Source organism: Ursus arctos, unplaced genomic scaffold (assembly GCF_023065955.2).
Source record: "Ursus arctos isolate Adak ecotype North America unplaced genomic scaffold, UrsArc2.0 scaffold_23, whole genome shotgun sequence".
NCBI lineage: Eukaryota > Metazoa > Chordata > Mammalia > Carnivora > Ursidae > Ursus > Ursus arctos.
This window is the reverse complement of record NW_026622908.1, coordinates 21,799,699-21,811,956: the sequence shown is the minus strand read 5'-3', so window position 1 is coordinate 21,811,956 and position 12,258 is coordinate 21,799,699. Positions and strand designations below refer to the sequence as shown.

Below are 12,258 nucleotides of genomic sequence, written 5' to 3'. Positions count from 1 at the left end.
CGTGTCTCTCGAACGGCAGCGAGAAAAGGAAGGGGGGAGAGCTGGTGCCTCAGAAAGAAGGCGGTGAGCGCCCTGTGTCCAATTCCATGGTCAGAGCCATGCACCGAGCACGGCGATCAACCCCATGCTAACTACAATTTGTTTTTGTTCTGGTTTAGGGCAAACTTGCAGCAATCTCTAGCATTTCGGATACTTCTGAGCTAGTCAGTGGAGAGCAGTGAAAACCAGCCCTCCAGGGCTGCAAACAACCACAAAAATAGCCAGGAACGGAAGACTTGGAAGAGGAAGCCTGATTAGGTGCGTCCAGGTGAAGCCACTTCCTGCACCAGCTGAGAAGGGCAGAGGGTCAGGAGGGGACGAAAGGAGAGAAGAAGGGGGAACAAAAGCCCACAAACGTCCGGGCCAGCAGCTGCCAGACAAGCTGCGGGGGGCAACTGGACAGCAGGCTTTATACGGGTGCTAGGGAAGAAAAGGCTGGAGGGGGAAGTAAGTCTGAGCCTGTCTGCAGGTCAAGGACACAAAAAGCAGCTATAGGGCACCTGGGTCACATTCGAAGCTCAACCATCCCAACATGGACCCCTCATGGTGCCACCCAGAGGGCTCAGCATTAAGAACAAGGGCCCCTCAGACACACTCAGTTCAACACTCATTCATTCCACTGGTATTGTCCCTGTCCCCCCCCCCCCGCCCCCACCCCATCCCCACAGACCATAGAGGCTGCCTGGCAAGAGGAATCTCTATGTTCTGCACAAACAACAGGACAGGGGCTCCTGCTGGACAGTGAGTGTGGTAAACCAGAACACAGCCACACCCCCTAGCCTGTGTCCCTGTTTCTTGCAGGCAACAGACCAAAGAAACAACATCCCAGGATGCCAGCTCTGGGCTTTCTCTAGTAATAGGATGGAGGGTGGCCATTTCTGGTCCAAAGCCAACCAAGAAGGACAGAGGATCAATGCAACTGACAGAACTGTACAGAATTCCCAATTTCCCTTCGTAACAACCGTTTCTGAAGCACCTGCCATAGGCAAGGCTTTATCTTAGCTACATAACTCATCTCACTTAAGCCTCCAATAATCTAGTGAGAGACATGTTATTACTCCCATTTAATGGGTGATGCTGTATGATCGGAGAATTTAAGTGATTTTACACAGATTTCAATGTTGGGGCACAGGTCTACTTGTTATATGTAACAAGTACGACAGGCAAAGAGATTTCTTCCCACTTGTTGACTACTATGTTGTTGTTGTTGTTAAACTTAGATCACTTTAGAACTAGAATGTTTAAATGACAGAAAAGCTTTTCATTGCTGGAGATTTCTAAGTGCTTTCTCTCTCAGGAAAAGTGGCATTCGTACCTGTTAAGGTGTTTACATCTTTCTGGCTGACAACTATCCATGACATTCATACAAGCTTCTCCTGAACTGCTCTTCCTGCCCACACCCCATGCCATCCCTCGAGGTGGGCCAAGGGGGAATCTTCTCGTGCCCCACAGAACAAAATATTTATAATTCCTTATTTGCTTCACTGTTTTTCCGTTCTATATGGTATACTCATTTTACATCTATATCCCTGACACCTGACATGATGTCGTTATCAACAAGTACACAAAAAAAGGCTTGGGTAGGATGCCTGGGTGGCTTCGTTGGTGAAGCATCATGGCTCAGGTCATGATGTCAGGGTCATGGGATTGAGCCCTGATTCAGGCTCTGTGCTCGGCATGGAGTCTGCTTGTCTCTCTGCCTCTGCTCCTCTCCTTGCTCTCTCTCTCTCTCTCAAATAAATAAATAAAATCTTTTAAAAAAATGCTTGTGGATTCAACATGTGAGCAAATTAAACTATGGGCCAACACAAAATGGCCGAGAAAGATATTTCTAAGTAGAACGAGGAAGCAACAAATGCCTATCCCTCTCCCTGCATCTCCCCTCCCAAAAATAAATGGGAAATATTTGAATTTATAACTTTTAATTCTGATCGAACACCTTTAGACAAATGTTATGAAAACTGCTGCAGAAATTGGCAAAGAAGTACTCTGGCTTGGCTAAAAATTGACACCATTATTAAAAGCAGGGACTCAAAATAAAATTCCATTTTGGCTTTGCTCTTTCTAATTTTTGGCTGGAGTTAAGACATGAACGAAGAAATTTTGCTGGGAAGAGGAAGGTTGGCTTTCTCTAATAAAATATTCTATCAGCAGTTTCCATTTATTAGTGTCCTCTGCTCACAGAAGTTCCAAGAACTTACTAAACATCATTCTTCCATTTTTTAATTGACAAAGATTGGTAATACAGCCCCATCCCTAACTTTCTTTTTTTTTTTTTAAAGATTTTATTTATTTATTTGACAGAGATAGAGACAGCCAGCGAGAGAGGGAACACAAGCAGGGGGAGTGGGAGAGGAAGAAGCAGGCTCATAGCGGAGGAGCCTGATGTGGGGCTCGATCCCAGAACGCCGGGATCACGCCCTGAGCCGAAGACAGACGCTTAACCGCTGTGCCACCCAGGCGCCCCAACCCATCCCTAACTTTCAAACCCGAAGGAGTCATAATGACAGCTTCTCATTCTCAGAGATCAACACAGAATATACCTGATATTTTCTAGCAAATTATTGCTTAACACTATACTTTTTCAACAAAGACTCATCAAACATCTACAATGTGCACACCCATGTACAGGAAACCAAAGACTGTCTTGGCCCTCAAATTCTTTGGGGCAAAGGGGAGAAACCAGAATGCTCCAGGCCTCCTGGCCCATTCCAAGGGACTGGGCAGTTTGCAAAAAGAACTCAGGCCTGTACAGGGCCCTCATCCTTCTCCCCTTTGGAAGCCAGTGGCCACAGGCAGCACATATCCTTCAGCACACATCCTGCTCTCCCAGGGACAGGCCTGGTAATCTCCACTGCCTAAATGCAAGGGATAAATTCAACACAGGGGTGCAATCTCAGCAAGCCTTCTTGGCCCAAACTCCTAAGCCACGTTCTCCAATCAAGCGTCTACCAGTAATAAAGGTAACACTTGGAACTCACTCATCCCGCTGACTCTTGATTCAGCTTGGGTACAGAATGTGTGTGTTGAGAGGTCTTACTAGATGGTCTCAAACCTCAGAACAACAATAACAGCTTTGTATGTGGGCATTGTTCTAAAATCTACTTGGGTTATCACATCTAATCCAGCTATCTGAAGTAAGTACTAGTATAATCCCCATTACACAGAAGAGGAAACTGAGGTACAGAGAAGTTATGCAACTTGCTCCAGGTCATCCACCTAGAAAAGGTCAGAATCAGAATTTGAACCCAAGCAAACTGGCTCAAGAATCCAAACTCTTAACCACAACACAATAGCATTTCTTAAAACAGCAGAGCTAACATGTCCTGTACGCATTCTATGTGCTGGTAACTGACATACATTAATTTACACACATGTATTACATAAATGAGTCCCCAACAATCCTTCAAGGTAAGGAGAATTATTATCCTATTTCTAATATGGAGAAACCAAGGGGGAGGGAGGTGAAGTAACCTGCCCAGTGGTCAGGCCACAATTTGAATCCTGGCTATCAAGCCTAACCCCTCACGGCTTCACTAAACCACTATGAACTGTGTTTGTAACCACCAGAAGATAAAGCAGGGCTTATAAGACATATCAATGGACGCAATGTGTGAACCTTATTCAGATTTGGGTTTGAACAAAGCATTAAAAAGCAGACAGAAAGACAGACGTGCCAAGGGTCTCCAAGACCACCCAGCTCCAGGTGATTCCTTAGGAGGAGTCACGGGAATTAGCACCGAGTCATACTCAGGCTCTAATTTATTACAGCATTTTAATACAAAGCAAAACCCCAGCAAGGAGAAAGGCACGTGGAGTGAAGTCCAGAGGAAACCAGCGCAAGCTTCCAGAGTCCTCTCCCAGGGGATCACACGGGACACACTTAATCCCCCAGTGAGATACAGCAACACGTATGAAATGTTGTCTAGCAGGGAAGCTCATTAGAGACTCAGCGCACGGGGTTTATATAAGGAGCTGATGGTGGAGGTGCCCTCGAGCTCCCAGCAGGAGAGCAGGCGTTCAGTAAACACCACATTGTTTGCATGGTTCTGGCACAGTCAGCCGCTCTTATCAGCTCAGGTGGGGGAGCCTTCCCGAAATCCAGCTTCCAGACGCCAGCCAGGAGCCACCCTTGCGAGTAGGCCTTTCTAAAGGCAGTCATCTCAGGTCTATAGGTGAACTATTTTCTGCACAATCAGGGAAAGTGAACACACTGACTGGCTGAGGAACGTAAGCGATTACTGCTTGTGTTCTAGGTGTGACAATGGTATTCTTAAAGAGTCATCTTTTGGAGATACAGGCGCTTGGGAGGGTCATTACACAATCCTCACTACTTCAGTTCTGGTTTGAAATTCTCCACAATATGCTAACCACACTCCATACTGAATTCTTTCCCTATAGTCACCCATTTGGTCAAGACAAAGAGCAGAATTCAGCACTGCACACGAAATACACACTGGGCAACCGACCAGATGGTTAATGCCGGTTCCTGCCCAGAGAGGGTTTATCATCACTAGAAAATGTGGAAAACCCTAACTACCACGTGGGCCATTTAATACTAAATTCCAGATGTAGTTTGATGGGCTTTTTTTTTTTTAAATTAACCTTAAGACATTCTAAGCATCAGAAGGTGCCCCACCTTAATTAAGGCCACATCACACCGGGGTGATTCACAAGATCGAAATACATGAAGTGGTAACACTGGGAAATGTTTCTGATTTCCTTAATGACCAAAAACTATGCTTCCTGGGCTACACACACAGACTTCATCACTGGGATGAATTTAGTCCTGTAAGCGGACTTCATCATGGTTAAGCCACCAGGTGCCTTGTGTAAGTCAATGACAGCAGGTCATTCTAAGCTCAAGAAGAAAGACTGATTTTCATTCTACTTTACTCATTGTCTAAGTTATCCTGTACCCTCCACCTAGGGTATGGCCACTCAAAAAAATATTAACATATCATGGAAAACATGAAGTCTTTTCAAAAAGAGTAAGAAAAAAAAATCAAGCCTTTTTTCCCCCCCAAGTATAATTAACATACACATACACCATATTGATTCCACAATTCTAGACATTACTCAGTGCTCACCATGATAAGTGTAGTCACCATCTGTCACCATACAATAATACTATAATATGCAAACTGTGTTCTTAATAAAGAACACCAATGGATCCTGTTGGTACTAAATAAGGTATATTGAAAGCTTCCGAACAGGCCATTTCAGCAGTGTGCTAACTGCTACCACATCTGCAACTTCTATGGCCTTAGACTAACAAGAGTGCCCTGAGCAAGGAACAATAAGATCTATCAGGCAAGCGAAGAATTGCCTGTCCATGCTGTTGCACTGAGTGGGGGAAGAGAGGAGGGGCAAATGACACACAAAAATTTTAAAAATCCAGGAGACAGAACTAGTGGGTGGTTTTAATTCCAGAAAAAAATAAAATAAAAGTTGCCTTTTACAAGGAAGATAAATGTCAGACTTAAAGGTCATATGGCTGGATCTCTGAGCACACACAGACTGAACTCAACACCTCCTCCTTCACCCAAATGGGAAATGTTTGTTTTCCAAGCCAGGCTGTTTTATATTAGTATGTGTAATAGTCAAAGTGTCACATTAATCGCTAATGCTTTTTTTTTTTTTTCCTCTCCCTTCTTGGTGACATATCAAGGCTTCCAGCAAGAAATGGTCAAAACATTGCTATTGGTTTTCCATCATTAGCAAACATTTAGAATAATCCTATCAAGAATAAAACCTTCAAAATACACAAAATAATAGCTATTGCAAGAGGTTTTCTCTGCCTTGAAACTATCTTAAGTCTCGGAGCACTAAGAACTGGCCTAGTCCTTCGATCTTTCAAAACAGTAGGGAATAAGAGGAAATGAGAAAGAAAGGCTCAAAAAATGAAGCATAGTCGATCCACAAGTGTAAAAGATTCCTTGACTCTTTTTAGTAGAAACCACAGCAGCCACAGTACTCAGGAAGAAAATAAAGAACAAAAATGAGAAAAAACTAAACAAAAATCAAGACCTGCTTGGTTTACATTTTACAATCAGCCTATCTTTTCTTACCTGGAGAAAAATATGGAGTGGGCTAAATATTGGCTAAAACAAATGAAAGCTTAGAAAATCTGATTCTACTTCTCATGTCTCTCTCGTGCCCACACTATGACCCAGCAATCTGACGCCTAGGCAGTCCCCAAGTGAAACAAAAGCACATGGGCATAAGTTGTTATCAATAAACCCTTCTCCATCCCAAATGTTGGCAGTGTTAATAGCAAGGTAGGTATTATCAAATTACCCTAAAAGATACATAAATCCTCATGGGCTCTGTCTTGTGACTCAGTGACAGGAATGGATAGACCAAGACCTAACCTCTCTTCCAGGTCATAAAGGACTATTAAAAAAGGTAAAACTGGAAATGTTCAAATTCTCCAATTTTTAAGGGATCAGAGGCTATAACTAAGCCTAAGTATCCAAAAGGAAGAGCATTCTAACAGATGAGCAAGAACGTGCCTACTTAAGCTCCAACCAACGTGACTGGGAATACCTGGAGAACCAATTCCTTCCCTTCAATGTATTTTGAAAGAAGGAGAAATAAAGATTTTTCGGAAGAGCCAAGTCATACCTATGAGCATATTTGATTCAATGATCATTTATTAAGATTTACAAAGCTCCCAATTCATTTGTCAGCAGCAAAATCTGAGTACAAGAAGAGATTCTCAATAAATTGCTTTCACATTGGTTGACACTCTGGCTCCAAAGGAGGTTACCCCTAGCTTGACATTCTGCATCTGGTTCTTAAGGGAGGAGACAACAGGGTGCCTTTCTCTAGTAGGTCCTGAACTTAAAGTTCTCACAGTCCAGTGAAAATTTTAAAAACCAGGGGGCGCCTGAGTGGCTCAGTCATTTAAGCGTCCAACTCTTGATTTCAGCTCAGATCTTGATCTCTGGGTTGTGAGTTCAAGCCCGGCATTGGACTCCACATGGGGCATGGAGCCTACTTAAAATAAAAAATAAAAATAAAATAAAAACTAAAGGGGCACCTGGGTGGCTCAGTTGGTTGAGCGTCTGACTCTTGATCTCAGCTTGGGTCCTGATCTCAGGGTTGTGAGTTCGGGCCCCGTGCTGGGCTCCACACTGGATGTGGAGCCTACTTACAAAAAAAGAAAGAAAGAAAGAAAAGAAAGAAAAGAAAGAAAAGAAAGAAAAGAAAGAAAGAAAGAAAGAAAGAAAGAAAGAAAAAAGGAAGAAAGAAAGAAAGAAAGAAAGAAAGAAAGAAAAAAGGAAGAAAGAAAGAAAAAATAAAAAACCAGAGAGTAGGAGGAAACATGATGATACAGAGCTACCCACTTACATAGAGGCATTTGCCAAATACGGGGAGAATTTAAAAAAAAAAAATACACACACAGACACGCATCATCAATTATTATCATAATTTTCTAAGAGAAAGAATATTTTAATGTCAAAAAGTAAAAATGACATAATCTTTAAAAAAAAGATTATATCTGTCCATCACATCACAAGAAATGGCTAAACAGATGTTCGTATGGAATAGATGGTTTGGATAACATAGTAAGTCAGCTACCTGGACAGGGGTAGACCGCATTTCCCAGCTGCCCTCACTGTTAGGTGTGGTCAGGTAACAGGCCATCAGAGCTAATGGAGCCAATGGAAGTGAGTAGAAGTGACCTACACTACTTACAGCCTGGTCCCTAAACCTCCATCATACCCTCTTCCATGTTCTTAACCTTCTATGACTGGACAGTGATGCCCAGGGCAACCTTTAAAGCTAAGTGTTGTCAAAGGGGGAGCCTCTGTCTGCCTGGAACCCTCTCTCAATAACTGTGGGCCATAGAGTAGTCACCCTAAACCACTGCGGCCCATCATGTAAGAAAGAAATAAATTTCTAATACGTTTATACCATTACACATTTTGGAATTATTAGAAATAAATTTCTAATACATTTATACCATTACACATTTTGGAATTATTATAGCACTTAGCCCACATATGATTTCAAATATGAGCTATGGATCAATAAAAAGACAATCTAATTTTTTAAAGGACAGAAGATTTGAACAGCTATGTCAGAAGAACATACACCAATGGTTAATAAGCACGTGAAAAGACGCTCAGTTCTCACTGGTCATCAAAACAATGCAAATTACAACCACAGTGAGACATCACTTCACACTCACAAGAATGGTTAAAATTAAAAGACTGACAATACCAAAGTTGACAGAATGTAGAGCAACTGGAACTCTCATACACAGTTGATGGAAGTATAAAACGGTATAAACGCTTTGGAAAAAGGCTTAGCAGTTTCTCATAAAATATTCACTTACCCTATGACCCAACATACTGCAGGTATTTCCTAAAAGAAATGAAAGCATATGTGCACAAAAATATTTGTTTAAGACTTTTCCTTGCAGCTTTATTCTTAAGAGCCAAATAATGGAAATAGCCCACATGCCCAGCAACAGGATATACAAATGGTCTGTATTCATCCAATGGAATACTACTCAGCAATAAAAATAACAAACTGCTGAGACAAACAACATCATGAGTGAATTAAAAGCATTAAAACATGCTTTTCTTTTTTTAATCTTGAAACATTTTTGCTGAATGAAAGAAGTGTTAACACACAAAAGTACATAAGCCAATGGTTAAAACGAAAGGGTGGTTGCCTGGGGCAAGATTGCAAGGGTTGCAGTAAATCACTGGGAAACAGCATGAGGGAAATTTCCAGGGTGGCAAGAATTGTCTATGTATCTTGATGAGGGAACAGGATTCAAATGTGTATATATTTATCAAAATATCATGCAATGGTACACTTAATATTTGTATCTTTCACTGTACGTATTACCTTTGAAGAGGAAAATTGCCCAGAGCAGGCCCAGGCCAGGAGGCCCCAGAAGATGGAAAGTTACTAAGAATAAACTAGAGATAACCAGAAGCCCTACTGGGAGCAAGAGATAACCAGCTTCTGTAAACAGGCTTCCCACCACAGGCTCCCCTCTAAAGCAGCCCCCACTCCCCCAGTTTAAACCCACCTACAACAGTCAGCATAGCCTTTGGAACCCGACTGCCTGCAGTCCCCTATAAAAGCCCTATAACCCCATTGCCCAGGGCCCAGAATTTTGAGCACAAGCTCATCCGGGCCCACCGGCGTAAAATAAATCCGAGTTCTACTTCTCCGAGTGTCACTTGGTCTCTTGCCGGTCTGATTTTTATTTTTCCGCAACACCTTAAACACATAAACATTAAACTCTGTTTTGCATGCTTAGTGTTTAGGGGTAAAGTCTACTGATGTCTACAACCTACTCTGAAATGTACCCACAAGAAAGGGGGAGGTTAATGGATACACAAAGGGATGGACATATAGGATAACATGTAATAAAAGACACATAGCAAAATGTGGTGATTCCTTCGACTCTTGCATGATTCCTGCATGATTCCTTCGACTCTTCTCAGTGTATGAAATTTTCCATAAAAAGCATTGGAAAATTATAAAGGCTATGGGACAAATGCAAAATTCCCTTTGGAGGATCAGCAGGGGTGGGGGGGTGGGAGGGAGTTCACCTCAAAGAAATAAGCAGTTTTCACCGACAGCAGCTAAAAGTGAACAGGACATTAAAGTGACTGCCAATCAGGACCATGTACACAGTGCACAGCGATGTCACTGGCAGAGGAGACAACAGTATTTCAACTCTGAGCCCCCCATTATAGATGTGTTCTCGTGAGCCGGATGTTTCACACATGGGCAACCATGTAGGGTAGATTGCCACTAGTGTTGTAATGATTTAACAACAGTTAATGATTCTCAAAATGAAGAGGCAAGCTAGTCTCAGAACAAAGGGGGGGTCCTTTAAAAATGAATAAATTGTGCTTTATGAAAAACTCACTACATTGTCCATATTGTTCTCAGTTCACAGAGTATCATGAAAACTTCAGTATGAATCAGGATTTAGCAACCACTAGATACAGAAAGAATCCTGGCCCCCAGCAGCTACGTTCTAATCTTGACTCTGCTACTAACTAGCTGCCTGTCCTAATAAGACTCCAAGTCTCTCTGGCTCACGTTAGGAACTCATGAAAAACTGAACTACCTTCCTGGCATATAATAAAGGACAAAACTAGAAGAGAGATGTGCCAGACCCTTAGAGGGGCAGGATAACCTTCTCAAGAGCAGGGAATTATAAAGCAATTTATGGACACTTAGCATTAATACTCCAGTTCATGAATACTAACCCAGTTTTGAGAAAGAGCATTAAGATATGAAAAAGCATGGCTCTAGCCCTTTCTCTGCCATGGGAAATGGCCAAGTCTCTCAAGACTCTCTGGGCCAATATGACAAAAGAAGACTCCAATCAGAAGCACTCCCAACTAATCCAACCTGCTCAAAGATGCTCTTTGAGACTGTGCCCCTGGATACAGGCCAGGAAAGCCTCACCCACCACCACGGAGCTGAACTCCTTTCTCATCTTTAAAGTTCTTGTTCAGATGTCACGTGCTTTGGGAAGCTTTCCAGCCAAGTCCCGTCACTCCCTTTACACTTTACAGGTAACATACAATAGCGCCTTCGCCACGCCGCATGGTAATCACCTGTTTACCTGTGTTATCTCCCTGACTAGACCTTAAGATTCTCTACACTGTAGTTCTTGCCTCACTGGCATTTGTACACCTTGTCTCACCACAGTGACTAGCACAGGCAGGCACTCAAAGAATACGTGTGAATAAACGCATTAACCAATCCTTAATGTCGCTTCTAGCTCTAAAATGTTAGGCATGGTGTTTTTAGATGCAAATGGAATCATGGACGTAAAAATTCTTTATTTCGTCGTTGAATATCATGCGTACGGAGTATCTGATATTGTGACTGCTGTTGGGGTTACCAAGATGATCAAACACGACTCTTGCCCCCACAGCACCCCGCAAATATGGAAGCTTGTAGTTATTGCTTGAGCAAGGTCAAGGCTAGAGCCCCGTTCCCACTTCCCCCCTCACTTCCTTTCTTGCAGCTGTAGCTCTCTGCCTCTTTCCCCATGAGCCTTCATTCCTCCCTCAAGCTGCGACCTCTGTCCCAGCTGGCAACACTGCAAAATTCGGAGCCAATCACCCACGCCCTGCGGCGGACAACAAGCCCTGCAGGCGTGCCCCCGGCCCCAGAACCCTCTCCCCTCCTCCCCAGGAATGGAAGAGTCCACCGGGACTGAAAGCAGCGCCCACCCCGGCCCGTGACCAGTGGTACAGCCCCCCCCCCCCCCCCCGCAATGCCGCTGCGCAGGCGAAGCCGGGGCCGTTATTTGCCGACACCCAGCTTTCTGCGCAAACCTTCCGGCCGGCTCGGGGGACGCAGGCTATACCTGCACGGCCCGCTGCTCCTTCCAGAGCTTCATCTGGTCGCTGGCTGGATCCCGGCTGTCCGCCATGGTGTGCGACTGGCTTCGCAGAACTTTGCAGGCGGCCTCTGCTCCCTGGTCTCCACCCTCAGCGGACGAACCCGTCTACCACCCTGCGCCTGAAGTAGGCGACTTCAGACTCCGCCAATCAGCTCCGCCCCCTCGTCCCGCCCCCGCGGGGATGCCGCCTCCTGATTGGCCGCTCCAGCGTCAGGCAGGATGGGATTGGAAGCCAAATATGGGCGGGAGGAGACGGACAAGGCGCTGGGTCTCCTCTGGAAGGAGACTGTACCCCGGGACTGGGAGAGGCCAGAGAGGTGTGTGAAAAGGGAGGGGAGTCCCGCCCTTCTGACTCCCAACCCTGGGACTTATGAACCCAGAGCTGGGCCCCACCTAAGGGGCCCTGACTCTCGCCTCGTGTTATCGGCATCCTTCAGGCTGCTGGTTTAGCTGAGGGGACGCTTAGGCGCTGCTGGGTGGGGCTTTGCACTCGAAACGCGATCTCTGCTCTTAATAATTCAGAAATCCTGGGTTGCATTCCTAGGGGCAAAACGAATTTTTTACTTACCCCAGTGTTAGTATCGTTTGCAACTGAGGGATTGATGGGAATATGGAAGAAATGCAAACACTGATTCCGCAGTTAAGTTTTAACCAGTTATCTTACTCTCAAATGTCACGCTCGTTTTCCTGGATCACAGACTATATACGCAGAAAAACTGCTTTTTTAAAAAACACGGAAAAATGAAACACTGACAGATTCTTAATACTCTTAACAGTCTCAAATCCATAGGAAGGACGTTCAGCCTTTTAGGTTC

At 44.1% G+C, this 12,258-nt stretch overlaps 1 protein-coding gene across 2 annotated transcripts in view; it reads right to left on the bottom strand.

Annotated features, from left to right (window-relative positions):
* The window catches only part of CAT (catalase), a 36,540-nt gene extending 24,685 nt beyond the window's left edge, over positions 1-11,855 (bottom strand). The window contains exon 1 of one of the 2 annotated variants that reach the window (XM_026512137.4): positions 11,408-11,855. In XM_026512137.4, the coding sequence (XP_026367922.1) occupies positions 11,408-11,473 (66 nt within the window). In that variant the 5' untranslated portion in view covers positions 11,474-11,855. The remainder of the gene's footprint in view (positions 1-11,407) is intronic. The other variant, XM_057317551.1, reaches the window with a different exon arrangement.
* Between the last annotated feature and the right edge of the window lie 403 nt (positions 11,856-12,258).